The 26,842-nt window shown below is 48.6% G+C and overlaps 8 protein-coding genes across 8 annotated transcripts; 5 read left to right on the forward strand and 3 right to left on the reverse strand.

The window, feature by feature from the left end:
• Window positions 1-350: 350 nt before the first annotated feature.
• On the reverse strand, window positions 351-2,039 carry AO090003000441 (putative serine/threonine protein kinase; the record flags this gene model as incomplete). Its single annotated transcript, XM_001819570.1, has 2 exons — window positions 351-1,866; window positions 1,954-2,039. 2 exons carry the CDS (start codon window positions 2,037-2,039, stop codon window positions 351-353), a joined length of 1,602 nt encoding a protein of 533 aa, XP_001819622.1.
• A 1,296-nt stretch (window positions 2,040-3,335) lies between these two features.
• AO090003000442 (putative ubiquitin conjugating enzyme (UbcK)) lies at window positions 3,336-3,854 on the forward strand (the record flags this gene model as incomplete). Its single annotated transcript, XM_001819571.3, has 2 exons — window positions 3,336-3,694; window positions 3,749-3,854. The coding sequence occupies 2 exons, from the start codon at window positions 3,336-3,338 to the stop codon at window positions 3,852-3,854; spliced, it is 465 nt and encodes a 154-aa protein (XP_001819623.3).
• A 1,142-nt stretch (window positions 3,855-4,996) lies between these two features.
• AO090003000443 (NupC/NupG family nucleoside CNT transporter) lies at window positions 4,997-6,970 on the reverse strand (the record flags this gene model as incomplete). Its single annotated transcript, XM_001819572.3, has 3 exons — window positions 4,997-5,272; window positions 5,332-6,583; window positions 6,669-6,970. The coding sequence occupies 3 exons, from the start codon at window positions 6,968-6,970 to the stop codon at window positions 4,997-4,999; spliced, it is 1,830 nt and encodes a 609-aa protein (XP_001819624.1).
• Window positions 6,971-8,830: 1,860 nt separating this feature from the next.
• On the forward strand, window positions 8,831-10,603 carry AO090003000444 (putative CECR1 family adenosine deaminase; the record flags this gene model as incomplete). Its single annotated transcript, XM_001819573.3, has 2 exons — window positions 8,831-8,954; window positions 9,021-10,603. The coding sequence occupies 2 exons, from the start codon at window positions 8,831-8,833 to the stop codon at window positions 10,601-10,603; spliced, it is 1,707 nt and encodes a 568-aa protein (XP_001819625.1).
• Window positions 10,604-11,619: 1,016 nt separating this feature from the next.
• On the forward strand, window positions 11,620-18,239 carry atg2 (putative autophagy regulatory protein Atg2; the record flags this gene model as incomplete). The annotated part of the gene is made up of 4 exons (XM_023234897.1): window positions 11,620-11,781; window positions 12,030-17,174; window positions 17,230-18,159; window positions 18,222-18,239. The coding sequence occupies 4 exons, from the start codon at window positions 11,620-11,622 to the stop codon at window positions 18,237-18,239; spliced, it is 6,255 nt and encodes a 2,084-aa protein (XP_023089969.1).
• A 1,847-nt stretch (window positions 18,240-20,086) lies between these two features.
• Window positions 20,087-21,337, forward strand: AO090003000446 (oxidoreductase, short-chain dehydrogenase/reductase family; the record flags this gene model as incomplete). The annotated part of the gene is made up of 1 exon (XM_001819575.1): window positions 20,087-21,337. The coding sequence occupies one exon, from the start codon at window positions 20,087-20,089 to the stop codon at window positions 21,335-21,337; it is 1,251 nt and encodes a 416-aa protein (XP_001819627.1).
• Window positions 21,338-21,904: 567 nt separating this feature from the next.
• AO090003000447 (uncharacterized protein) lies at window positions 21,905-22,879 on the reverse strand (the record flags this gene model as incomplete). Its single annotated transcript, XM_001819576.3, has 1 exon — window positions 21,905-22,879. One exon carries the CDS (start codon window positions 22,877-22,879, stop codon window positions 21,905-21,907), a length of 975 nt encoding a protein of 324 aa, XP_001819628.1.
• Window positions 22,880-24,234: 1,355 nt separating this feature from the next.
• On the forward strand, window positions 24,235-25,198 carry AO090003000448 (carbon-nitrogen hydrolase family protein; the record flags this gene model as incomplete). The annotated part of the gene is made up of 2 exons (XM_001819577.3): window positions 24,235-24,289; window positions 24,375-25,198. 2 exons carry the CDS (start codon window positions 24,235-24,237, stop codon window positions 25,196-25,198), a joined length of 879 nt encoding a protein of 292 aa, XP_001819629.1.
• Window positions 25,199-26,842: the final 1,644 nt, after the last annotated feature.

The following is a 26,842-nucleotide window of genomic DNA, read 5'->3' on the forward strand; positions in this document are numbered from 1 at the left end:
ATCTCCCCGCGATCAGCGATCAGCCTGATTGGCGTCACGTGTTGGCATGTATTGCAGTGGAGACTATTTATTTATTTATGAAAGCCCATGTTAATGGTTGATTTCATCACAGTATTGGATAAACTGCAGCGACTTATTTTCATGACATGGCTCTGCTTGACCTCTTCGAGTATCTTAGAGCATACCTAGTACCCACGCCCTTAATTCCAATTAATATCTTTTACCCAATCCATCATAAATCATATTAATCATACAGAAGGAGACCCTTTATCAAAACCCAAATGAAAAAAAGCGAAGGGTTGCACTGAGCCCAGAGGAAACTTTTAGGGCCTGATGAACAGCACCACCGTTTAGCCCTCAGGCATGTAAACGGCGTCTATGCAAAGAACAGCAACTCTTTTAAAGAAACGACGCCATTCAAGCGGGTCACCTTTCACTTTCATAAATTCAATCTCAAATAGACCCTCTGACACGCATTCAATGATGACCTTACCCTGCAGCGTACACATTCGGCCATCCCTGGTTACAATTCTGATCATTGCCGACGCATCACTGGCAGAAACCGCTGGTACTGAGGGCACGGGCACCCCCAAACGATGCAGAGCCTCGCAGATGAGGGGTACAAGGATTTTTAGTTCCCATATGGAGTAGAAGCGAGTTAAAGGCCGGGATGGCACTATATCACGGAACTGTTGTGCTTTCTGCGTTCGGCTGAGAGGCACAGACGGATGAGGAGAAAACTGTGACATAGACGGCTCATCTTCAAGCGTGTCAGCTACATAGCTGTTGTCCACAGAGAGAGGCTGCCCCATCGGTTGAGTGGATGAAAATACGTCAGTTAGGTGAGGCGTATCCCAATCAACTAGCATGTGGCCGCTTGGCATCTCAGGCTGCGTCGATGAGATCCTGAAGTCGGTGTCTAGATCTCCTATGTCCATGTCCATTCGGCAAGGCTCAACACCACTATTCGCTCGCCGAGCCAGGGGATCCTGGGAGAAGTCAATATGAAGAGACTCGAACATGGTTGTAGCCATATTGATCGGGTCTCTGAGTCTGCCATCGGGTGATAAGAACCTATTCTGTCGTGTGTACCAAGGGTGCCTCCTAACATCTTCCAAAGAGAAGCGGCTGGCTGGGTCGATATTTAGCATACCCCGTAGTAATGACAATGTCGCGACTGGCAACTGTTGCCATAGTTCATCAGTTGTCCGTGCATTAGTTGCGACATATTCGTGGAACTCGTAGCTATTCTCTGTTGGGCTATCCCATGGTGTATTGCCGGCCAGGAGAACGAAAAGGACAATGCCACATGACCAAATGTCGACCAGATCCGGTCGGTAACCTAATCCTTTCATGTTGTTTTTGTTGCTGCAAGTAATGACCTCCGGTGCAATATAAGGTGGACTGCCACAGAAAGTGGTGGAAAGCTTTGTCACTCCTTTGTACTCGAACAAAGTTGCCAGGCCAAAATCCGCGATTTTCAGATTCCCATCTGCCGTCAAGAGCATGTTTTCCGGTTTGATATCACGATGGCCCACGCCTTTCGAGTGCATATATCCCACTGCACTGACAAGTTGTGAGAAATAAACATGAGCGATATCCTCCCCCACACCTTCATCAGCCTCGATCTTATCAAAAAGATCGCCTCCCTCAGCCAATTCCATAGCGATCCATCTCCATACCCCATCCTCTCCGGTTTGGAAGAATGATATTATATTATTATGATCGCCGATGTGTTTGTGTACTGTCGCTTCCATTTGCAATTGCCGTGAGCTGATCTTGCCATGTCGCGCGGCGTATTCTTTATGAATGAATTTCACGGCGAAGACCGGATTATCCGTGTGCGATGGACATGCCTTTTTGATGCTATTATACAACGACACGAAACAGCATTAGCAAACTGCGGTCTTCATTGCAACACCTATGGGATAAGATCAAAAGTAATAAACATACCACGCGTAGGCACCCTGGCCGATTGTCTTGGAGACAATACGAAAGGGCAAATCGTTTGGCAACGGGGCGAGTTGAGAGTGGTGCATGTTGAGATGGCGCTCTATGAGCCTGGCTGTAGTAGAACCAGTCGGGCTGAGTAGAAAGACAGAAAGATCCTTGTCATACAGAAGCTAGGTTTAGATCCATTATCCTGGAATGATGAAGATAGGCAAGGGTCCAGATGGCTGAGAAACGCGGCACGCGAGTTGCCACTTTATCCTCTTTGGGTAATATGTTGATCCGCCGGCCGCAACATTCATGATGAGGACATAAACACGAGAAAATATGGCGAAATTCTGGATGGCAGATAAATATATAAGTTAAAACTAAGAGGATAAGAGACTAGTCTTTAGCAGAAATCAAGAACAGAGCAACAAGTTCATCATTCGCTTGACTCTACGGGAGAATCAACGTGAAAAAGCGGATGTTGGTTTGATGTCCGTCACACATTCTAGACCCGCAGCAGCATGTCGCCTGCCGTATGGAGTATTCTGAGTGACAGCGCACTTCTTCTTTCAATTCGATCGTAATTTGGCAAACTGGGTAAAACAAGATATCCGGAACTCTACATGAACCTTGTACAGGCTAACACCAAATTAGAATACATCATAAGGAAGGTGCACGCTATATAAAAATCTCCGACCTCATCTCACGAGGCAGAAGGAAAGCCAAATTCTATTTGATAGCGTGATGAAAGAACGAGTCAGATTTGTGGTGTGAGATCAGGCGGGGCTCTTTCGGTTTTTTCTTGCCTGCGTTGCCGGGGGCGCATTTATTTGGTTGGTACAGTAAACAAAAGGAGCCCGAAAAAGGGCTCTGAATGCCTTCCAAGGTTTCCCCGTTTGCGAACCCCAACCTTCCCTTTGTCCTTGCCAGTTTGGAGGTTAATAACTTTACACCTGTAAGGTTCCTTGTCCTTTCTGTCTATCCCTGCATTGCAACTTTCGAAAGTCAATCTTGGAACTTTCGACTGCTCTGAATCCGATCAGATCCTCTACGGCTCATTCTGTGGGTCGTCCCGTTCACTTCCAGCCAACTGCGGTACCGCATTCGCATCCGGCGTCATTCCAGACAGCAACCCTCTCCTGCTACTGTCACTCACATTCCACAACCTTCCGGAAGTCTTTTTTCTCTTTTTTTTCCCGTCAAGAAGGATCCAAGTATATCATCTCTACTCCCTCGCTTTCTCGGGAAGTCCACCATGGACTATACGATGGAGGATACTCAGAACTCCGCACCTGAGGCGCTTGAGGCGTCCAAGCTGAACTCAGCACCCCAGCGGAATGACAGCCAAAGCGTAACTAAACGGTATTATACCTGCAAGACGAATAAAAGGGAAATCGATGCTGACTTCTATCCATCCGCATAGCCTCCAATCTGAACTGATGCAGCTTATGCTCTCGCCTTCTCCCGGTATCTCCGCATTTCCTGATGCTGATGGCAACCTCACTTCCTGGACTGCCACCATCAGCGGCCCCAACGAGACTCCTTATGAGGGCTTGACATTCAAGCTCTCGTTCGCCTTCCCTAACAATTACCCTTACTCTCCACCAACCGTCCTCTTCAAAACCCCCATTTACCACCCCAACGTGGACTTCTCTGGACGTATCTGTCTGGATATCTTGAAAGACAAGTGGAGTGCTGTGTACAATGTGCAAAGTGTTCTCCTGAGCTTGCAAAGCTTGCTCGGTGAACCAAACAAGTGAGACACTCCTACTCTTGTATGCGGCATGCATTTTTACTGACGATTGAATAGTGCCAGCCCCCTCAACGCCCAGGCAGCCGAGCTGTGGGACACGAACCAGGAAGAATACAAGCGTCATGTCCTTGCGAGACACCGCGACGTTGAGGATATTGAGTAATCTGTAATGACTTTTGTCGGCTGCTGCCGTGATGTGGCGTTAAGGACAGACCGTGTTTCTTTTGGATGCATTGCATAGGGTCTGTGCGTCGTCGTTTCTTGGGGTGTCTCACTGGAGACTTTGCCACTCCTGCATTTTGGCTCGGGATACGGTTTGATGCATAAGGGATACAAATGGTTCTGGAGTTTATGCGTTGGGTTCAACTTCTGTTATGGGACTGCGGGTTTAACTCAAGTATAAGAGTGCTCGCGCCCGTGGAATAAATATGTTCCTTTCTTTCTTCTGCAAAGTAATAACTGTTAACTATTTTTCCATAATGATTTCTTACCTCAAGTGTCTTGCGTACTAAAATGCTATGGATATTCGGCAGCTTAGCTGATGTAATCTTGTCACACCTAGCCTGCCGTGATCATTTATATCCCAAGTCAGCTAGGACGGTCATATCCATTCCAATCGATTTGAGGGTACTAGTTGGGTTCTTTGGCGTCCTCGTGACAGGTAGGTTAATTCTCATGAGGTGTTTTCATGGATCTCAGTGCCATGAGCTGCCCAGGCAATCTGTGTCCACGGACAACCCCCTGACAACCAGTAGAAGGACAGCCGCATGGATTTCTCACAGAGATGTCTAAAGTCTGACTATGAAAGACGAAGGGGTTTCTGCTACCAGAGATAAGGATAAGGTTACTGAAACAGCGAGAGAGAAGACAGGACACACCGACGCAAAGCGTGGATCAAGTTCGCTTATTGGAATACATTACAGCAATCGTACTGTAGCATGGTGTGCAGTTACCTGTAGACAGAGCAGTCACAAGGAAATCATGTGTGAATAATCAGAGAATGTCTGGGAATTAAGGAATTAACAAAATTGGCTGCAGTCAGAGGATCAAAATAATCATATAGTATTTACTGCTCGCAGAGCAATGAGCCGAAGACTCCCATTAGTCATTGCATCAAAAAAGAGTTGAGATCGTGAGCTCCTGGACTCATGTGGATACAAGTATATACATACTTCGGCTTCGAAACGGACAAAGAAAATCGCGAACATCGAAGAAAAACTGCAAAAAGAACACCCGCAATTAAATAGTACAGTTCAAATGGCACGATACATGTTCAAATCCAATGTCCCCGCATTGTTGTTAGGATTATGAGATGTATTGCTTTTCATTTGTGATTAGGAGACCCGCAATGGCCGCACTTGTCAGAGTACTGATGGCACCCGTGAGCATGGCACTGACGGCAACACGAGAAACATCACCAGCTCGGCTGGGGGCTAACTGGGCCAGCACACCGATTTGATTTCCGAGAGAACCGATGTTGGCGAAACCACACAGGGCATAAGTGGCGATCAGTCGGGAGCGGGGAGACAGGCTTTGGAACTCTTCTTTGTTCTGCAGGTAGTCGTACGCGATGAATTCATTCTGTTTGGAGTCTGTTAGCATGTCTGTTGTTCTCTTGAGTCAAAGCCAATGGGACTTACCATAACAAGCTTGGTTCCGATGAGTTTAGCGACCTTCAGGAGATCACCGTCGCGGGAGACACCAAGAAGGAAGGCAATCGGGTAGCAGATGTAGCCAACAATGAGTTCAATGGTCAAGTCCGGTTCGTAGATGTTCAGGTAGTGACCCCACCAGGTCAGCAGGCCGTTAACGAGACCTACGAGGGAGATAATACACAAAAGCGTAGTGGCAATCATGCCTGCAATCTTAATACCCATCCAAGCTCCGTTGGAGAATGCGTGGAGGGCGTTAGCTGCTTTGTGGCTATCGTCTTCGGGGACGACAATACGGCCAGCTGTCAGGGTTTCCTCTTCTTCGGGCCAACGCAGCTTAGATGCTGCCAGGGATGCCGGAATACTCATCACACATGAGGACACCAGCGCTTGGGGGTTCAAACCCATTCCAATGTAGGACACCAGGACTGATCCTGCAATAGTAGCGAATCCGGAGCACATGATTTGGTGGATTTCCGCCATCGTAAGATAGGGAACGAAAGGCTTGATGAGCATCGCTGACTCGCCTTGTCCGATAAAGGGAGATGCAGCTGCTACTACAGCCTCAGCTCCCGAGATACGCATAGCCCAGAAAAAGAATACGGCAAACTTGCCAATTGCCCACTGGAGAACGCCAGTGTAGTAGAGCAACTGCACGATAGACACGAAAAAGATGATAGCCGGGACAACACTAACGAGGAACCAGCTGCTGTGTTTATTGGCCCATCCAGTTTCCACCAAGAAGTCCACACCTTGCTTGGAGAATTCCAAGAGTTCTCTGGCCAACGTGGAAATGAAGTTAAAGATATCATACCCAGCCTTGGTTCTTAGGACGAAGAGTGCAACGATAAATTGCACAAGCATTCCCACGATGACGGTATGCCAAATAATCTTCTTCCGATTTCTTGAGGTAAGCCACAAAGCAAAGAGGAAAACAACTAGTCCAAAGAGACTGACGGCCCGGTTTGCGCGGGTATTGTCTGCAGACTCCGGTGAGGCGAATGAGCCGACGATAATCACTGCAATCGTCAGGAGCGCGCCGCTGGGGATTCTCAGTTTTTCTGGAATCAGGCTGACGAATCGTGAAGCGGTCTGGTTCCATACCCAGTAGACCGGTCTCGTCACAATCGAAATAGGAACATAGAGAAAGATGAGGCGCAAAGTAATCGCGAGGTAGATCAAGAATGGGATCAACCAGCCCAGATCATACCGGTGGAGGATGAGACCGGCAATCCACCAGCTATAAGTGACATAATGAGCTTTTAAAAGATCACAGCTACCTCACTGGCAGGTGTCCCCGACAGCTCGAAGAAGGCACAACTCACCCGGTGAACAAAAGCCAGATGACGGCGTAGACAACATGCTTCAACCACGGGCGATAGCGGCGCCACGACCGAGAAGGGACGTTTTCACCTGCCTCCTCGTCTTTCTCGTCCTTCTTCTGGCCACAACTATTGAGAGAGTCCGACTCTGGTAGTTCTCTCTTCTCGGAGTGCACATCTTTCGTGTAAGTGATATCTTCCTCAATATCCCGTTGCGCATTGGGGACTGCGCCATGATGCTGTGGCGTAGCTTCCTCCATCGTAGGCATAGTGTCGTTGTCCACTGGTTTCTTCTCATCCACCATCTCCACGTAGCTTGTACTGTATCAAGTAGCACGTGGGCTAACCCCGTTGATCTGTTCAAGGCTGTGGCAAGGTCAAAATGTGATCACTGATCAATATTTCACTGACGGGGCAGGACCGGGGGGAAGATTAATAGGATTTTATTAAATGCATGGACCCAGATGTGAAATGATTGGGGAATGATAATGAGATAATAAAAATCTGTGTGAAACGAGTAATAAATTTCAGCTCAGGCCACGTCCACCTGAGATAAGGCCCGTTAAAGGAAAACTGACCGATGCAAGGCTGGGGACTTATCGGTTGACAAGCAGTAAGCGGGGATAATGTATGTTCTTAACCTTAAGACCTTGTCGCACGGCATGGTATGGTGTTCTCAACTATACAGGACGCTAGTGGCTAGTTTTCTACGGTTGTTCTGGATGCCTAGGGAAATTTTCTTCTTCTTCCTTTTTCCATACTCTCTTCCCGAGACCTTGTGTCGGAGCAGCGTGCCAAACTACTACTAGTAGACCATCTACAACCGGTGGCTGGGGAGTGGATTCAACCAGTAATGGAAAAGAAAAAGCGAAAATTTTCTTAGAAAAGAGCTAAGCTAAAACTCCACTTACCCAATCCCAAGTTACAGAAAGTGGCAAAGATATCTTTTTTTTTTTTCTTGTCTGGTGATAAGACTGTTGCAGCACTAAACGTCACTAGGGGTAAGATTACAAGCCTGAGGCCGTAGATTGGCGGAAGAGCAACCATGAGAGGCGAGAGTTTCTTAGTTTGCCAACACCTTGACAATAAATCTCCGCACCAAAGAAGTCGCTCGTGTGCCGCCTCTGCTGATTGGGTTAATGCCGTTCTTCCCCTTGAAATAAACTATGCAGGCAGAGACCAGATATTTTTTGGCCCTGGGTATCCCTTTCAAGATGATATGTGTGATTGATCGTTATAAGGTTAGGGTTTACCACTAATTCACCGAACCGTGGTTGTGGAGGTTTGAATACAGTTTCTATTTGAAAAGGATATCCACTTCGGAGTGTTGAAGAAGGCACCACAAGTGGGCATACCTCAGCTCTCAACCACTCTGGAGTACATGAATTAGCGCTATGGGCTCAAAGGGGTAAAGCACGCCGACACTAACCGCACTTTCGACTCAGGTGCCAAGCCCACCAAGTATAAACTAGATAACATCAATGGACTCCTTTTGTATCGGTGTACGCCGGAGGGTTGCCGAGCGTTGTTTTACCACTGTGCGACCAACAAACGAGGGCTTCTGATAGGGCTCGATAAGCTCTCGGAGTGCCAAGCCACCAATACCTTTTCTTGATTTAGGGTGACATTGATTACTACATTATGAGATGTATGTACGGAGATTGCCGGACTTTTGGTCTGGTCTTTGTACAGAATTAGATATGATAACGACGATCCGGGGTAATTCACCAATTGTGATATTTTCCATGGCCATCCACACTTCCAGGATATACTTTAGCAGCATCAAATTTGCCCCGTATTCATCGGGGCGGCTCGTTCATTGTCCACTTGCATATTGCATTGTTAGGTTACATCGGCGTCCTACCGTGAGGTGTTTGAGTCTTTTATTCGTTGCTCTGCAATATCCCTTCGACTGATCACATGTCTCGAGAGAATTATCGTCCGATCAAGTCTCGCAGACAATGAGATATTGCCCTCTGTACGGAGTAAGTAACTATTTAATCGCCAGGTGAAGTCGGCAGTTCGGATAAAGTTAGACTGTGCCGCAAACAAACATGGCCCACCATACCTCAAGCGGGGAACCCTGACCATGTCAATGTCATCGATCATCTGCCCCTGCCTTGACCTCCGTCATCACTTTTCTTCAACCGAGCTACACTTTCACCATGAGCTCAAATGATATCGACTGGGAATTAGAAGAAGGGATACCCCAGGTTGACGACCCTTTCATTCAACAGTACTTGAAGGGCCGTACCTCCCTCGTATTGGAGGAGCAAAAGCAGCGATATGGTCAGTTCCCCACAGGTAGCTAGACATTCGCCCGAATCTTATTACTCACCAAAGTTGTTATTATAGACACCAATCTTCGTAAGGCCTTGTCGCCAGTTGCTGCGAGGGCTTGCGAGATCGTTTCCAAGATACGCGCCCGCGATCTGACAAGTTTAGGGCTGAACGAGGGAAATCCCCGCCAATTAAACACCCCCTCTCAAACGAGTCGCATGTCTCACCTTAACAGGGGTGAGGTGCAGAAAACCGAACTATGGAGAATCTTACAGAAGATGCCGAAGGGGTCACTGTTACATGCGCATATGGAGACCATGTTCGATATCGACATTGTAATAGAGGAGGCCTTCAAAACACCGGGCATCCACATATACGCCCCTAAGCCTTTTACCACTCAACGGGATTATGAAGAAGGGATTTTCTACTTTCGATACTCACCGCCAGTACAGAACTCGGAGAACGAGCCAACGTTATGGGACCCCAGCTACGAACCATCTATTTTAATCAGCTTACAAAAGGCGGCGGCGTCGTTTCCCGACGGCGGAGAAGCTGGGTTTCGTGACTGGCTGAAGAAGCGATGTATCTTCGCTTCAGAGCATTCATATCATGAGCATGGGTCCGATGATATGTTGAATGCCTACAAGACTTTATCATCTGTTGTTAACTCTCTTTTAAGCTACGAACCAATCCTCCGCTCATGCCTTCGTTGGATGTTTTCACGACTTGCTGACGACGGCATAAGCTATGTGGAAATTAGAAATTCTTTTACATTCCCATACAGACGGGAAGGAAACTCTACTCCCGAAGAGGACTATTCTGCATGGTGTCAAGCCTTTCAGGAGGAACTTGAGCTTTTCAGAAGTACGGAAGAAGGAAGGACGCTATGTGGAGCACGCATCATCTGGACGGCCTCACGCACACTATCAAACAGGGAAATATCCGGTAGCATGATAAACTGTATCCTGGCGAAGCAGGACTTTCCAGAGGTGATCTGTGGGTTCGATGTGATAGGGCAAGGAGACGATGCCAGATCACTTGTCGACCTCGTTCCCATTCTGTTCTGGTTCCGAAAACAGTGCGCTGAAGAAGGGGTGGATATCCCTTTCCTTTTCCATGTCGGAGAAAAGCTTTGTGAGGGCAAACAGACTGAACACGACTTATTTGATGCGATTCTACTTGGCACTAGGAGGCTAGGCCCTGGGGAGCCGCTTTATAAGCATCCATTACTCCTGGAGCTGATCAAGGAAAAAAAGATCCTTGTCGAGGTCTGCCCTATTGTGAAGGGTATGACTAGCAGAACAGATTTCACACTGGATGATCCGCTTTCCGTTCTATTATCCCGGGGCGTCCCTATCTCTCTAAGCAGCTACTTTCCAGACCTTTCCGAGCGTGGATTGAATAGCTTAACGTTTGAGTTTTGGCAGGCACTTCAGGGCCCCGATAACCTTGAGCTTCCGGGCCTTGCAATGATGGTGGAGAATTCAATCCGGTGGAGCTGCTATGAAGACCAGTCAACAGTCGAATGGCTCTCAGATATCCGAGAGGGAATACTGGGTGAAGGCATAAAGGCCACCCGTTTACGGGACTGGTATGCTTGCTTCGAGAAATTTTGCGAGTGGGTAGCACTGGAATTCGCTGAAGTGGATATATCTTAGTCTTTAAGCTTTAGTTGTTAAGGGGCGAATTATTGAATAAATAGCTAATGTATAATACCACTGAGGTCTTGTGTCTCTAAACACCATCAGGACTCGTCAGGACCCTGCTCAGAGGTCCATATACTAGGGCTTTGGAATACAATACCCACAGTGGAGCTTGAATGCAGATGACTGACTCAGGAATATACCGTGATCGTCCGGTCACGTGGGACGCAAGGAATGTTGATGATGCGATGAGTCGTTCGCAGAGATAATAACGGTCATACCCGTATGCTCCGTAAATGATCTACCGGAATGTAATTATAGTAATTTATTCCTGGACTAGTAGTATTCTTAGCCTCAGCAATATTCAGCGTTACCACTGGATGCTCTATCTCTGGCGATCACTTTGAAAGGTACAGATTTAACAGTAGAGAAACAGTCATGGTCTAGGTATATCCAGATCTTCATGCTTGTTGCTCGTGTTGTAACTAGTCTGTACCCTGGTGGAAACCATGCGCCCGTGACAACGTGGGTGATATGAAGAAGATCCATCACGCGTAGACTACCCTAAACCGGCAGCTCCCTCGTTGGGTTGCCACGGTTCACTTGGTTGATGAGTTCTAAGATGAGCGCGTATTTATTTGGTGGTCCGTGTAGTTTTCAAACAACTGAACAGCTCAATACCACCCACTACCGACATTTGACGTATGTATGAGTTGTCACGACGTGATTTTCTTTCGGTTACTCCAATAATGATGAGCTCCGCCTGACTTGCGGTGGTTGATCCGACCGTCGCTATCTGCTTGTTATTACTGATAAATACAGTAACTAAGCTAACACTAGCGCTGGTTTCCCCGAACGTCATTCTAATCGATCCATACCCAACTACCGCATCTGTTTGTCCCCTTGGGGGAAGTATCAAGCCTTAGCCTTACAACACATCCGCTCAGCGTTCTCTTTTTCATATTATGATACCCACCCGATGACACCTGCGGTCTTTAAATGAGCCCCGGTCGGCTCCTCCTCCCACCAAAATGGCCTACTTCCTGCCCTCGTTCTTTCAGAAGCGGTTGCTCAGATATGCCTTGTCTCGCCTGGAGCTTGTCGATACGGAAGCACTAGATCTCGATAGCCTAGGCATCCGCTGGGGACAACGTAGTACCGTTGAACTACGGGACATAGGTTTGAGACTCGAGGTGAGTGAACCATGCTGATCCCTGGTCAGTGCCGGGCCGAGCGTCTCGGTGCTTCTGCTTCGGTGCGCTGATATGTATACGTCTTGGGATAGAAATTAGCCACACTCCTTCACCTCCCTCCGTCAAGCGAGCTGCTCAGTGCTCGTGTTCAGTTCCTAAAGCTCACGGTTCCTGCCGATATTTACAGCAGCGGTATAATATGTGAAGCTAGCGGAATCGATGTGCATTTAAGGCTACCGTTGGAGGAGACTCGTCGTGCTGAAACGCATGATGCAACAACGGACCAAAAGACATCAGGGCGAGTTGACCCGGGCTCTGGGGACGAACCAATACTCCCCAACCCGACCGATCTCGCTGAGTCGTTCCTTCAGGCCGAGCCGAAAGAAGAAAAGGAAGAACTTCAGGCTGCAATCTCCTCGCAGTCCCAGGTCCTGCAGCATACATCGACCTCTTCGAGCGATGACGAAGAGGAGCTCGGTCTCGGAAACGAAACCGTATCGTTGCCCAGTTTTGTCGCTGCATTCCTAAAAGGGGTGGTGGATCGACTCCAGGTCCAAGTCGACGACATCTCTATACGCGTGGATGTGGAGACCAAGCAAGAGGGCTCGTCAAAAAGGCATCCGGAGGAAAAACCGGACCTAATAACAGGACTATTAAGTGTGCGCCAGGTCAGCATGGGTGCTGTGTCCACTCATTCCGAATCAGGTGAAGCCTCATCGTCCGAGAGAAGACGATTAGTTTCCCTATCCGATATCAATCTTGCTTTGATATCTGAGCCTGTCGTTTTCTCCAACTATTCTCGCTTCGCTGCTCCTGCCTCACCGTCTACTCCAGTACAGCCAAAGTCGAGCCGGCCTCCAAGTAGGGCCCAGTCGCCTTCTCCGGAGACCTCGTCAGAATCGAGTTTAGCTTTAGCTATGACAAGGTCGACCATTTTCGAGCCACCGCAGGACCTCACTAGACAAGAGTTGGAAGAACAGCATACACCAAGATTAGAAGGATCTGTTTACACGTATGACGGCCGTTTTTCTGATGCTGATACGGAGGACGGGAAAAGGAGTTATGGTTCTCTTGAGGATTCCCGGCAGTTTGAAGACGATGAAAAGCTGCTGGACAACCCAGCTTACCTTGATTCAGTTATCGATTATCAATTCCAGGATGATGATCCTGAGCGCCTAGATGATATGCAAACTAGGGTCGATGGGCTTTTCCGGAGGAGCAGGGATACCCCTCGTTCACAAAGTCCAGAGCATACAGCCGAACTAACTGACCAAAACAGTCATCCTGAGGGTGCCCTGATCCCCCTCAATGACCGACATGAATTGGAAGTTGCAAGACTACCGAGCCATCAGCATTTTCTAGAAGCTCCTGAGGCTATAACCGAACCCGGGTCGTCTGGATTAACCCCAGAAAAGGACTTCCGTCCTGGATATAAGCAACAATTGCCTCTTGTCTGTGCGCCCAGTTCCGAGCCCGACAGTTCAGGCTCCGCTTCTGAATCTTTTAAGGAGAGTGAATTATCGGAGTCCAGGCTGTTTTCTAACGAGGAAGCGCAAAGCATGTATATGAGCGCGATAAGCCAAGGCTCGACGTCACACAGTTTCATGCCTAATATACCTGGTGCTTGGGACTCGCCGGAGTCTACTTATGTGAGGGATACAGGCTTCCATGAAACGCCTACAGCAATGGAGCAGGACGCCTATAGCGAACAAGATGAAACAATAACAACGCCTAAGCTTACAGCCCAGGAAGGAATATACTTGTCACATGCCAGTTCTATCGATAATCTTCAGAAGACAACGACTGGAACAACCGGTAGAGAATCGATTCAGACCTCACCGGGATTCAATAGACTGACGGACGTGGCGAAGAGATTTGTCAGTGTTGACAAGGTTCTCATATGGATCCCTTCGGTTAACCACGAAAAAGTGCCGGGAGATTCACAATCAGCATCTCACCAAGAGATGTCAAGTGATGGTCTCAAAGATTCAACGGCGTACTTGCAGGACTCTGTGATTGATGATGATCTACTAGCTTCTAGAATTCATGGCTTTCCGGGTCCTCGTAGTGGCGCCAACGATCCGTCTTCTCCGCATGAAGGTGTTGATCATAAAGCTTCAGGCTACCAGGAAAAGACCAAGCATGACGCTGGATTCAGTAGCGAACGTGACGAGGCAACCGTCGAGATCCATTCTGCGGAGGTGCAGTTTGATATTGCCATAGGCTGGCTTGTTATCAAGATCGGTAAGAGAATCGTCAACGCTTTCGGCCACGGCGACGGAGAACCCCCGAAGAAACACAACTCAGAAAGCAAAGCACCAGAACAAGTACAACCAAAAGAATCTTTCGGATTGATTCTCAATAAGTTCTCTATCAAGTTCGTTGAACATGTTCCAGGACATGCAAACCCCTTCGGTGAATCTCGACAGTACTCTCCGACATTCTTCGGCCTAATGCATGAGGACATCGTTCTGCAAACTACAGCTTCTGGCCTGAAAGCCCATTTCTCATCAACTAATGACCAAACGAAACTTCGCCTAGATATAACCAAGTTCACACTAGGGGTCGCCTCAGAGGACCTAATCTCATTCAATCAAGACCTAAAAATGAGGGAATCCATGAGGGATGTTTTATCGCCCATGCATGGAGATATTTCCCTTTCCATGAGCAAGTCATTGGAATCCGCAAGGATTCACGTCACTACGCTCCCTCTCCATCTCAACCTTAATATACAACGCTTGGAGGAGGTTGTAGGATGGATTGGAGGTCTAAGCACGATCCTAGAGCTAGGGAGCTCCATTTCATCTGCCTCAGGTGCGAAGACACCAAAGAAGGATCCACCGAAGCGACCGCGTGGAGTACATTTCGAAGCGCCGCCTTCGCCTGAAAAACTCCCGCAGGATACCTCTTTGCCATGGAAAGTGAATGCACGTATCGGTGGTGTTGCGCTCAATATTGTTGGAGAATCTCATTACCTCAAACTGAGAACGACTGCGGTTAAGGTTGTTAGCAGATTTGAAGGCGTGGGAGTCCAAATCGACAAAGCGAAACTTAGTGGACCATTACCGCTTGATGATTCTAAAGACGCGCCTGCGAAAATTAATTTGAGCAACATCCGAATTGAATATCTCTTCGCTCCAAAGGAGGTCGACTTAGACCGTCTGCTGTCGTTGATCACGCCGTCTAAGGACAAGTACGATGAAGACGATGACATTATGCTAGATACGCTTTTCCGACAGCGACGCCAAGGCTCTGTGCTTCGTACTACAATCGCTGGGGCGGATATCATGATTTCGCGCATCACTGACTTTGACTCGCTACCACAGCTTGGGGATGAATTAAGCAGGCTGTCGAATGTTGCGAAATACTTGCCTGAGGACGACCGACCTGGTCTCTTGACTCTAAATCTGATCCGAGATTTTGAAGCCCGGGTAAACGTTGGGGGTAAAGTTGGCGATATAACAGCACGCCTCAAGAATGCCGAGGTGGCGTATATAAGCATCCCTTCTCTTGTAGCCGCTCAGGTTGGATCGGCGACGGTTCTCAGAAACGGCACCGAGGAACTTTTAGGGGAAGCGCTTCCGTTGAGCGCCGAGCAAAGATCAGGTCAAATCCCGCACCCCATGCTCATGGCCCGTTTCATTGCCGATGAAATGGAACCCACCATCAAGGTCAAAATGCATAACCTACGCGCCGAGTACACAGTTCCAGCAGCGATTGCCTTTCTCGGTCTCAATGAAAGTTCGACGACCAGCGATTTTGCTGCCAATATGGCACAGTCTATAGGTAATCTGGCGGAGCTGCAGCCTTCAAAGGAATCTCAATCAGCAATAAAGCCGGGAAGCCCTAAAAGTCCTGTACGACCCACTATATTGGCATTAGCCCTGCGAGACTGCGTCATTGGTCTCAACCCTCGTGGCTCTGAGGCAAAAGGTCTTGTCGTGCTCACGAACGCAAATTTCTCGGGAGCCATGGACGATGGAGCGTCCTCTGAGGCTACGCTAGATCTTCGCAAAGCGTCAATCATGATTATTGACGATGTCCGAAATATGGGCAGCACAGACGATTCACATCGGAGGAACTCAACTGCTCCACCGACTAACCAGGTCCAATCCTTTATTGACATGGGCTTTGTTACCGTTTCATCAATATCGTCAGCAACGGCCAGTGTGAAATTGCTACGCTCGGGCGAAGACGGGACACAGTCGCTAGATGTGGAACTCAGGGATGACTTGCTGATTCTTGAAACATGTGCCGATTCAACACAAACTCTCATCAGCATAGTCAATGGGCTGCAGCCTCCTACACCTCCAAGCGTGACCAAGAAGTATCGGACTGAGGTTCTCCCACTTCAAGACATGTTAGCATCTTTTTCGGGCGATGCGTTTGCTCTGAATTCAAGCTCGAGTCTGGAAGGGGTCTCTGAGACAGCCGGTGATTCCGCTGAAAATATCCAGGATAAGGAGGGCCATATTGAGGATGAGGTCGAGTACGTAAGTGACTTTTATCCAGCGAAGCCAACATCTGGAGGCGGATCTCTGCACGAGGCTATGACGGCCTCAGGATCAAATGAGCTTCTTGATAGTTTTCACTCTCAGTACTATGTATCATCCAGTATTTCCGACCTCGAATTCCGTGATGATCATTTTGCAACACAGTCAGCTGTTGGAGGTACAGCACACAGATGGGATTCTACCGAAAACACTTATGGACTTTCAGACGACACGAAGCTTCAGAAGAGTCCTCTGCGAATCAGGGTCCGTGATGCTCATGTCATCTGGAACCTATTCGATGGCTATGACTGGCAGCGGACAAGAGATACAATATCCAAGGCGGTCAAAGACGTGGAGAGAAAGGCTACGGACCGGCGAGCAAGGGCGAATCGGGCCTCCCCAAGCTTCGACGAAGACGAGGAGTCCGTCATTGGCGACTGTCTGTTTAACTCAATATATATAGGCATTCCTGCTAACAAAGATCCGCGAGAGCTTCGCAGCGATATCAACCGCAACATTGATGATCTTGTCAGTGAGACCGGCAGCTACGCAACTACAACCACAGTCACAGGGGCTACGGTACGACAAAGCCAGTCGCCTTCCTTCAGAAAGAAGCTGCGGCTATCCAGAAGCAAATATCATAAAATGACATTTGAGCTCAAAGGTATATGCGCGGATCTTGTCGTCTTCCCACCGGACTCCGGCGAGACGCAAAGCTCTCTGGATGTTCGAGTCAATGACCTGGAAATATTCGATCATGTGCCTACTTCGACCTGGAAGAAATTTGCGACCTACATGCATGAAGTGGGTGAGAAAGAAAGTGGAACCAGTATGGTGCACTTAGAGATCTTGACCGTCAGGCCTGTGCCTGAGCTCGCTGCATCCGAGATTGTCTTAAAGGTACGGAAAAGAGGAACTTCCAACTGCCTCCCTATAATGTTTAACGATACCATAGGCCACCCTTCTGCCCCTAAGGCTTCATGTTGATCAAGATGCTCTCGACTTTTTGTGCCGTTTCTTCGAATTTCGAGATGACTCTGCGCCTGCCTCTAGCGCCCCGCAAGACATACCATTTTTACAGAGAGTTGAGATAAACGCAGTTCCCGTCAAGCTCGACTTCAAACCCAAGCGAGTCGATTATACCGGGCTTCGGTCTGGACGCACGACCGAGTTTATGAATTTCTTCGTTCTAGACGGGGCGGATATGGTCATGCGTCATGTCATCATCTATGGAGTATCTGGGTTTGACAAGCTTGGGCAGACCTTGAATGACATATGGATGCCAGATATCAAGAGAAATCAACTACCAGGCGTCCTCGCTGGCCTTGCACCGATCAGGTCCCTAGTCAACGTGGGAGGAGGCGTGAAGGACCTCGTGGTCGTTCCTATGCGTGAGTATCGCAAGGACGGTCGCATCGTACGGAGCATACAGAAGGGGGCACTCGCCTTCGCTAAGACTACATCTAACGAGCTTGTCAAGCTTGGTGCCAAACTCGCCATTGGTACTCAAACCGTCCTGCAGGGCGCAGAAGATCTGTTGACATCCCCCAATACGCAGTTGGCTGGCGCGGAAGAAGAACTAGGTGATGAGGAGGAGGCGAAGAAGATCTCTCTCTATGCGGACCAGCCAGTTGGTGTTGTTCAAGGCCTTCGGGGAGCATTCAGGGGATTAGAACGCGACTTGCTCCTGACTCGAGATGCCATCGTTGCTGTGCCTGGAGAAGTCGTTGAGAGCGGGAGCGCCAAAGCAGCTGCAAAGGCTGTATGGAAACGTGCACCAACGGTTATTCTCCGTCCTGCGATCGGGGTATCCAAGGCCGTGGGACAAACGCTTCTGGGGGCCGGAAACACTCTGGATCCCAGCAATAGGCGAAAAATGGAAGATGTAAGTTTTGCTGCCCCCCATTCCCCCAATTTCCTTTGACCTGGGTTGACTGTATCTCTCAGAAATATAAACGTCATTAGAGAATTTCTCTCTCTCTCTTTCTTTCTTTCTTTTTTTTTTTTTTTTTTTTTTGCGTTTCGATTCCGATATTTCGGCTAACGGCCGATCCCTGGTTGGTTCGATTTTCTGGTTGCTGATACGCATGGTCCTTCTCTTCGATTCAATCATTCATTGCTACATTGTCTAAATTGGAAGGGTTGCTCACGGTAACCGTACATAACTGAGCAGACGGATACACAGGCAGGTACCTGAGATCGAGTTAGCCGCCCGGCCATCGCGTATTGGCTCATGATGATGATATAACGATGCTATCCTGATTTCCATTGCTAGCCCTGATACACTTGTTTTTAAGATTATTATTCTTTGGTTTTATTCCTCACCCATCGAAATTGAGCATGACTGGTGTTTGGTTTGGCGTCATTTTGAGGGCTTCCCTATCCTGTCTTGATCTTCTGTCTTGGACCAGCCCAGTGATTTGGCATCTTACGGTTAATCTCGCGTCTGGTTGTTTTACGTGACTCAGCATAGGAAGATTGGTATAAAATGAGCATGAGTAGGATGTTAAGGTGTCGATGATAGGCCTTACTCAATATTAAGTATACAACGTTATGGGTTACGACAGGGGCTGTCATTTGTGGCACATCCACCGTAGTTGGTCGCCTGACAGGATCTGGGACACCTCTGCAATGCTGATCAGGGCGGACAGGAATGTAGGACTACATGTGCAGGTGGACACGGCTACATCATCTTTTCTTTTTTTTTTTTTTTTTTCTTTTTTTTTCTTTTTTCCCCCTTCCAGTGTTACTCCAAGGTGATACGAAAGGGAGGCCATGCAACAAGGCTGAGTGGGAAGAGAATGGTCATTATTCGAACGAGAAAAAGAAAGGGACCGAGCATGGTGGGGATTAGAAAGAAAACAAAAGAAAGAACGAGACCACTGAAGGAAGCAGATGACCATCGCCACATAGTATAAGCCAGGATAAGAATAGGACTTCGACTACACCCACTCGGAGGACTGCAAGTGATTGGAGAGTTCGAGACAATCTGCGAACGAATGGGAGAGGTTCCTGGGGAACAAGGCTGGCAGGAGGTCGTAAAGTGAAACGAAGATCTTCAGGAAACGAACCAGTGAGTGGGAGACGCAGAGTGATCCGGTTGCGGCTGTACAGTGAGATTGGACCACGTTAGCGGATGCCCAACCAGAACGCTGGACAAGTTCCTCTCATACTTGGTGGGTCAAATTTTGCATGTTGGCAATGTGACGACGCTACTTACTTTTTTCGTTCACTTCTTCTTTTGCACTTTCGCCTCTTTTTTTTGTAATTCTGTAGTTCTTTTGCAAATTTCTTCCTTCTTTTCTTTTTTCTTTTCTTTTCCTTTCTTTTTTACTCTACCCGGCACTACAATTCCATTTGTTGAATATCAAATTGTGTATGTCGCAAGTACCTGGACAGTGTGGATTGTGGATATCCCCGAACTCCACCAGCGATCAATAAATAGACTTCCCCCGGACATTGGGTTCCTTGGGTCCCGATCCAGGCCTCCCAAACGATGCTGATATCATCATTGTCCAACATCAACTGAGCTCTCCAGACTGAGGGCTATGCTACAGACAGTCTCCCAATGCATCAGTATAGAAACGGCACATACCGCCTGTTTCTTTCTCTTCTTTTATACAGGTCAACAAAGACAATCGACTATTGAATTTAGCCTATACATCTCAAAAGCTGCAGTGTGAGAGATCTAAACGGTGGACCTGACTCCATCCATCTTCACCGCATCACCACTACTAGTGTCCTCATCACCATCATCATCATCTCCATTGCGAGATCGGGATTGCTCTCCCCAGTCAACATCCTTGAACACCATGTGTATGCCAGGGAATCGCTCTCTGCATGAATACCGCCAGTATCTGTCAAGTTGCGACTCAGCGACCAGCGACAGTCCGGACATCAAAAAGCTACGGCGAAAGAACGCCGCATTGAACTTGAACCAGTCCCAGATGTCTCTGGACGACCACTACGAGTACCCTTTCTCGGTCTCGTCGGCGGCGTCAAGCCCGCCGCCATTATCCCCATCGCAATCACCCAGCGCTCTGAGCGAGCAGCCTGAGAGCCTGGATGGCTTCCTCCGTATGGGATATCACCGCCATATATCTCCAGTAGACCAGTGCTTACTTGCGGATTTAGCTCCGGGGACCCCCAGCTCTGTAGACGACCATATATGCCTCCAGCAAAACCCCCATAAGATCCTGGTAAGCCGCCATCTCATCCGTGCCCTAATGGACGGGCGGTACTTTGGCAGCCGATCTGACTTTCACACGCACATGCAGGACACGTTCCGGGATCGTCTCGAGAAATATCCCGACCCATATCCCAAACCAATTCCACGCAATCCCCCAGCATCTATTCACAGTCACACAAAGCGGTACTCGGACTCAATGCTCCTCAACATAAAAAAGCCCACCACAACCATCATCCATCAAGGTACATCGTTCGAGATCCTCAATCCCCATGAATCACTCCACTTCGCTCGTATCGTCTCGTACATCGAAGACGTCGACAGCTTCTCCACAGGCCACAACAGGGACTCCTACATCTCATTCACAGAAGACACCGTGATCATCGAATCGGACCCTTGGTCCTACGATCCCCCACCGCAACCTCACATCCACACCCAAAGCCACGCTGAAGAAGCCTTCGAAGACGAAAACCGAAAGTCCCAACTAGACATTGGCGACACCCAAGGCCTCCACCACCACCTCATGCCCTCCATCAATGAACTCCTCGAAGAAACAACCCTCAACATGACCCGTTACCTCGCCTCCAAACCCAGAGAATGCGCCAGTCCAACCAATGAAAGCGATCTCGGCGAGCCCGGAGATCCCGTCTACGACGATAACCATCCCATGAACCCCCACGAGGGCCTCTGGCAATTCGATATCGGCATAAACCCAGCCACCAAACCCCCCTCAAACGAACAGACCATGACTCCACGAACCGAGATCAAACTCCACCGCCGTCCAACCCGGAGATCAACCTCTAGTCGCAAGCGTAGAGGTCCCCTGCGGAAACTCTACGGGTTGTTTCGCAGGAAGACAGGGAAGCAGGCCAAGTAGGTTTCTTATTTGCGGTTCATGAGACTCGTGCGGTTATGACTCCGTTGATGATGATGTTATAAGCGTTGCTGTGAGCGGTCTTTTAACCTTGAGCTTTTTGTGTTCTGTTGTTCTGGCTTGTGCTTCTGGGAAGCACGGCTTTTATTCTCTTTTCTTATTTTGTTCCTCTGGCGACTTTTGTTTCTTGCTGTTTCTTCCATTTCTGTACTTCGATACCAGTCATATCTTAGTTGTATATGTCTTTTAATCATGGGATAGAATGTGGAAGACCGAAATAGCCTGAATGTTCATATTCGTCTATGCCTGTAAACCCGAATCGAATCAATTGTGCTGTGGGCCTTTTTTCACCGGACCCCTTACCTCCATGCCGCCGATAATAACCAAACCGAGAATCACACAATCAGGGTATCTACCTCAATATGTACAAGTAACGACATTGAAAAGAAAGAAAAAACAAAAAAATGAAATATGAAATATGAAAAGAAAAGATGAGTTGAAGAAAAGTTGAATATATCCATCCGAAAGAAAGATGCCAAACAGAAGATAAACCGAAAACAAAAATAGATTTTAACATTCCTTCTCCACCATCGACGCCAAAGCAGCACTGACGAGACTCTTCCGTCTCAGTCCCTGCTCACTCTTCTTCCGCAGGTCCCGCGAAGATGAATGATAATTCTTCTCAATGCGAGTTGTCTGTACGGGGATGACGCTGCTCATTCTCCGTCCCTTGGAGTCGGACGAGGGCGGGTCCAAAAGGCTAGGGCCTAATTGGGGGCGGAACCGGCTCCGTTGGAGGGTAGCCGCTCTCCGGCGGGGGGACTTTTGCGGAGGGATAGAGCTGGGGTGGCAGGCATCTGGGTCGAAGGTGGTGGTCAGCTTCTCATCGTCAGAGATGAGGGCCCGGCGAATGGCTTCTAGTTCGGAGTGGTTGCATTGAAGACGGGAGATGTTCTGGCGCTGGGCGCGGATGTTCCAGCTATCCTGAGAGTGGGACAGAGGATCCATGTCCGCGGTTTGCGGGAAGAGATCACATGGAACGGATGTTGGACTCAGAAAGGGAGACTGGGGCTGAGGCGAGAGAGAACCAGATGTGAGTGATGGAGAGTCCAAGGAACCCTCGTCATCGTGGTCTGTGTCTGGAGGGGTCAAAAAATATCCCGGGAATCGGCCCGACGTGTCGAGGGACTGGGGCGACGTTGGCGTGGCGGGTCTGCCGAACTGCGTCTCATTGTCTGATGTCTTGATGGTGTGTTCATGCAGCTTTCTTGTCAAGGTACTGATTGAAAGACGCTTCTGATGGTCGTCATACGCAGACAAGGGAACGGAGGTGGGGGGCTGGGCGGAACGGAAGTAGGAGGACCGTGAGCGAGGCAACGATCTTGGAATCCGGTGTGTCGCGGTGGAACGAGGCGAAGGACACCGTGAGGAGAGAGGAGAGATCAGACTGCTGTCGCAGTCGACCATGAGATTGTCGTCCCCATCGAACGCCAGGCGGGGCGGCTTGGTGGACGAGGGAGATGAGAAAGAGAAGTCCTCGAACATTGTGAAGTACTGTAGTCCCAAGGTGACTCGAAAGCACTAGGAGAATATATATGAGATCCCAAGTGTTATTTCGAAGAATCAGACGCGGTGACTTGTAAGGACTATTGTCTCTCCCAGCATTCAATGTTGTAGCCTTGATTGGTGGCAGGCCACAGTGTGGTATATCAATGCCGCTCGGATGGGGACATAGGGTTGGGTGTGAAAGACACCAGAGCGCGTTCTAGGCAGATATAAGGCCACTAGACCCCGGTGGCCAATCTGCGAGATTTTCTTTTTTCTCTTTTTTTTATTTTAATTTTTTTAACGGCTCTCTCCTGAATAGGAACCACCGAACCACTGGGGGGCAAATCGAATGGAACAGTTCGTGGGGAACGTCCTTAACGTTCCGCGCGGAAAGGCCGTAGAACGACTTTCAATTGGCTGTGGAACCGCCGCCGGCGTAAGTTCAAGAGACGTTGACCGGAATCAAGGAAAGAATGGAATAAGTCAGTGGGAATGTCATGATGTGGAGTAAGTAGGAGGCGGCGTGTTAAAAAGAACACGCGAGAGTGGTATTTTCGCCCCCTATTCAAGTGATATTATTCTCGCTTTGGTAGAGCCAGCAGAACATCAGTGCGTCTCGTTCTCAGGGGGTTTCGATGTTCACTTAGTCCAAGTTATTGGTTTCTCCTTCACCAAATCGACTGCGGCCAGACTCGTCGCACGTGATCCCGGCCAATTAAAAGCCGTTTGCAGCGTTTGCAATTCCCCGTATTCAGCCCAGGAATTAAATTAATCTGCACTGTAAGTATAGTCATCGTCGCTAAGCATTAGTGCTCCTACAGCGCATCTCCTCCGGAACGGTCTTACTCGGTTACTACGGCGTTATCCGACTGTCCTAGGATGAAACACTAATTCCGTTTCTTATGCAATCCGTCGTGGATTTCAGCCTCTGAGTTCGGTGATTTGCGTGATCATGAAAGAATTGTGATGAGTCGAAACCATGGGAGACGCGCATGTGTCAGATAAAGATCGCGATAGACTACCTATCATTTATGAGACCGATATGTCCAGAGTCATGACCACCCCTTCAGCTGAGTTCAAGAGGAATGAATTCCAATGAATGAAATGGTACTCCAACGACTCGGTTAGTGTCCCCGGGGTCGGAGTTGGGTGCCGACGCCGACTCCGTTAGTTAAGGTAGTCGTGATAGTAGTGGCGGGTCTCTTCATCTAAGTCATTACTCCAACAGTCTCCAACCCCGACACTATCTATACCCTAAACTTGTACATCCCCCCCCGCAGCTGGCCCAAACTTCCTCTTCAATACTCCCTCAATCTACGTATTCGCATCCGTCATAACCGGACTGAACAACCATGGCCGCTCTATTGAAACAGCCGTTGAAATTAGCCCTGGTGCAGCTCGCCTCCGGTATGTTTCACTCATCCTATGCGATCGTCATTAAACGGCCCCTTATCAACACCGTACTAACTGCGAGCCCGGCGCGATGGAATAGGCGCGGACAAAGCCGTTAATTTGGCCCACGCTCGCACTAAGGTCCTGGAGGCAGCACAGGCAGGAGCCAAGCTCATCGTCCTTCCGGAATGCTTCAACTCGCCATACGGAACCCAATATTTTCCCAAATACGCCGAGACTCTTCTCCCTTCGCCCCCTACCGAAGATCAATCCCCTTCCTACCATGCCCTGTCAGCCATCGCTGCCGAAGCCAAGGCCTACCTCGTAGGAGGTAGCATCCCCGAACTAGAACCCACAACGAAGAAATACTATAACACCTCCCTCGTGTTCTCTCCCACTGGCTCGTTAATAGGGACCCACCGCAAGACCCATTTGTTCGACATCGATATTCCAGGAAAGATCACTTTCAAGGAGAGCGAGGTCCTGTCGCCCGGAAACCAGTTGACAATTGTTGATCTTCCCGACTATGGAAAGATCGGCCTTGCCATTTGCTACGATATCCGTTTCCCGGAGGCGGCCATGATTGCTGCGCGAAAGGGCGCTTTTGCACTCATCTACCCGGGCGCGTTCAACATGACCACCGGTCCCATGCACTGGTCTCTGTTGGCACGCGCTCGTGCGGTGGATAACCAGCTGTATGTGGGGCTGTGTAGCCCAGCGCGCGATATGGAGGCCACTTACCACGCATGGGGTCACAGTTTGATAGCCAACCCAGCCGCGGAAGTCCTAGTAGAGGCGGAAGACAAAGAGACTATTGTCTATGCTGATCTGGACAATGACACCATTCAAAGCACAAGGAAGGGCATTCCTGTCTATACGCAGAGGCGGTTTGATCTGTACCCAGATGTGAGCGCTGAGAAATAGGTCTGTCATTATGAATTATTCAGGAATAACGACGAATCGAGTCATGAAATCTAGTGTTTATAACGGTTAATCGAACCTAGTTATTGAATATACCAAAAGTAATACTGATGGTATCAGGTTTGATAATACTCTAGTAACAGTCCGAGACTCTTTACTAAGAGGTCCTTTAATATCTTAAAAGGAGGTAAACTGTGTTCCCCCAACTTATCTCTGTACTTTCCCAGTTAGGATATTGCTTGTCTTATTTTGGATTAATGCAAGGCGCTGGCACCAATGAGCAGATGATATCAAGTTGTGGTTACTAGTTGCTGCGCGGTGGCTAAACCGAGGCCTTGATTTGCACCAGGGATAAGATCAAAGGCTACCTGGTGGGTGATTGGAATGCTTGGTGTCGTAAGCCAATACATTGATGCATGAGCCATAACAACATCCATCCATCTATCGAATTAGGGCAATGTACGAGTAGAGAATGATCTACGCTATACCCATTTCGGACCAACGACTGTATAACTCTGGGTCACGTGGTACTTAATCCATGAAGTACTTCCTCAACTTGATCGTTGACCAGTGCAGAAGATATGTTCAAGAATGGCGAGTACATATTGTTCCCTGTCAATTCGTTATTAAGTATCTCAGCAAAAGAACAATGGCCATTTGAGTAGTGTGATGACCTGCCTGTTCCTCGATGTCATGACTATGTTCTGTCACGTGATCTACCCGCAGCCAATGGGAGGGGCTCCGGGACGATAAGCGAGACACACTGAATTTCGACGACGAAAAACGAGAGCCGTCCGAAAATCTTCAATCTCACGACAGCACTTCAGCCAACGACAGCCGACGCCTCGTCAAAACACCCAGTGAGTAGTCTTTGTGCAATCAGCCTATACTGTGATCTTCATCGCTCTATTAAAAAATCAATCTCAATCGGTTTGAGACAACTAACCAACGGGTGAAAAATCAGAAATGTCCACCACCGTTCAGACCGGCAAGAAGCAGCGCTCGGCCATCGCCGATGTCGTCTCGCGCGAGTACACCATCAACATGCACAAGAGAGTACGTTGAATCACAACAGGCTAAGACACTAGTCTTCGCTATCCCTACTTGCACACATCGGTCGTATTCTCGTCGATCGAACCCCGATCTGCGGAACAAGACAAACAAGCAAGTTTCGACATGGAGGCAATGGACGGAGAACACTGCAATAATCCTTCTGGCACCAAAACCTTTTCTCTGTGGCTTGGAATACATCTACAGAAAAGGGAGGGATGAAACATGCCTGCTTTTGCGTGTGTGTGTGGAGGAACAATCATCAGGCGTTCCCAAGAAACCAAGACCAAAAAAGAAGAATTAGTTTTATGAAGTCCACCTCTATGGCCGCAAATCTTGTTCGCAGATTTTTCTCAAGATCATATTTTTCCCAGATGGCATTCGGGCGGAAGACTAATTCAACTTTTTTGTGGGTATAGTTGCACGGTGTTTCCTTCAAGAAGCGTGCTCCTCGCGCTATCAAGGAGATCAAGGCCTTCACTGAGCGTGCTATGGTATGTTCCCCTTCTTCCTTCCAACTTACCTGATTGGTTCTCAAGAGTATCCATGACTGACGACGCTATGTACTTGGTACAGGGCACCAAGGATGTCCGCATC

This window comes from Aspergillus oryzae, chromosome 2 (assembly GCF_000184455.2).
Source record: "Aspergillus oryzae RIB40 DNA, chromosome 2".
Classification (NCBI taxonomy): Eukaryota; Fungi; Ascomycota; class Eurotiomycetes; order Eurotiales; family Aspergillaceae; genus Aspergillus; species Aspergillus oryzae.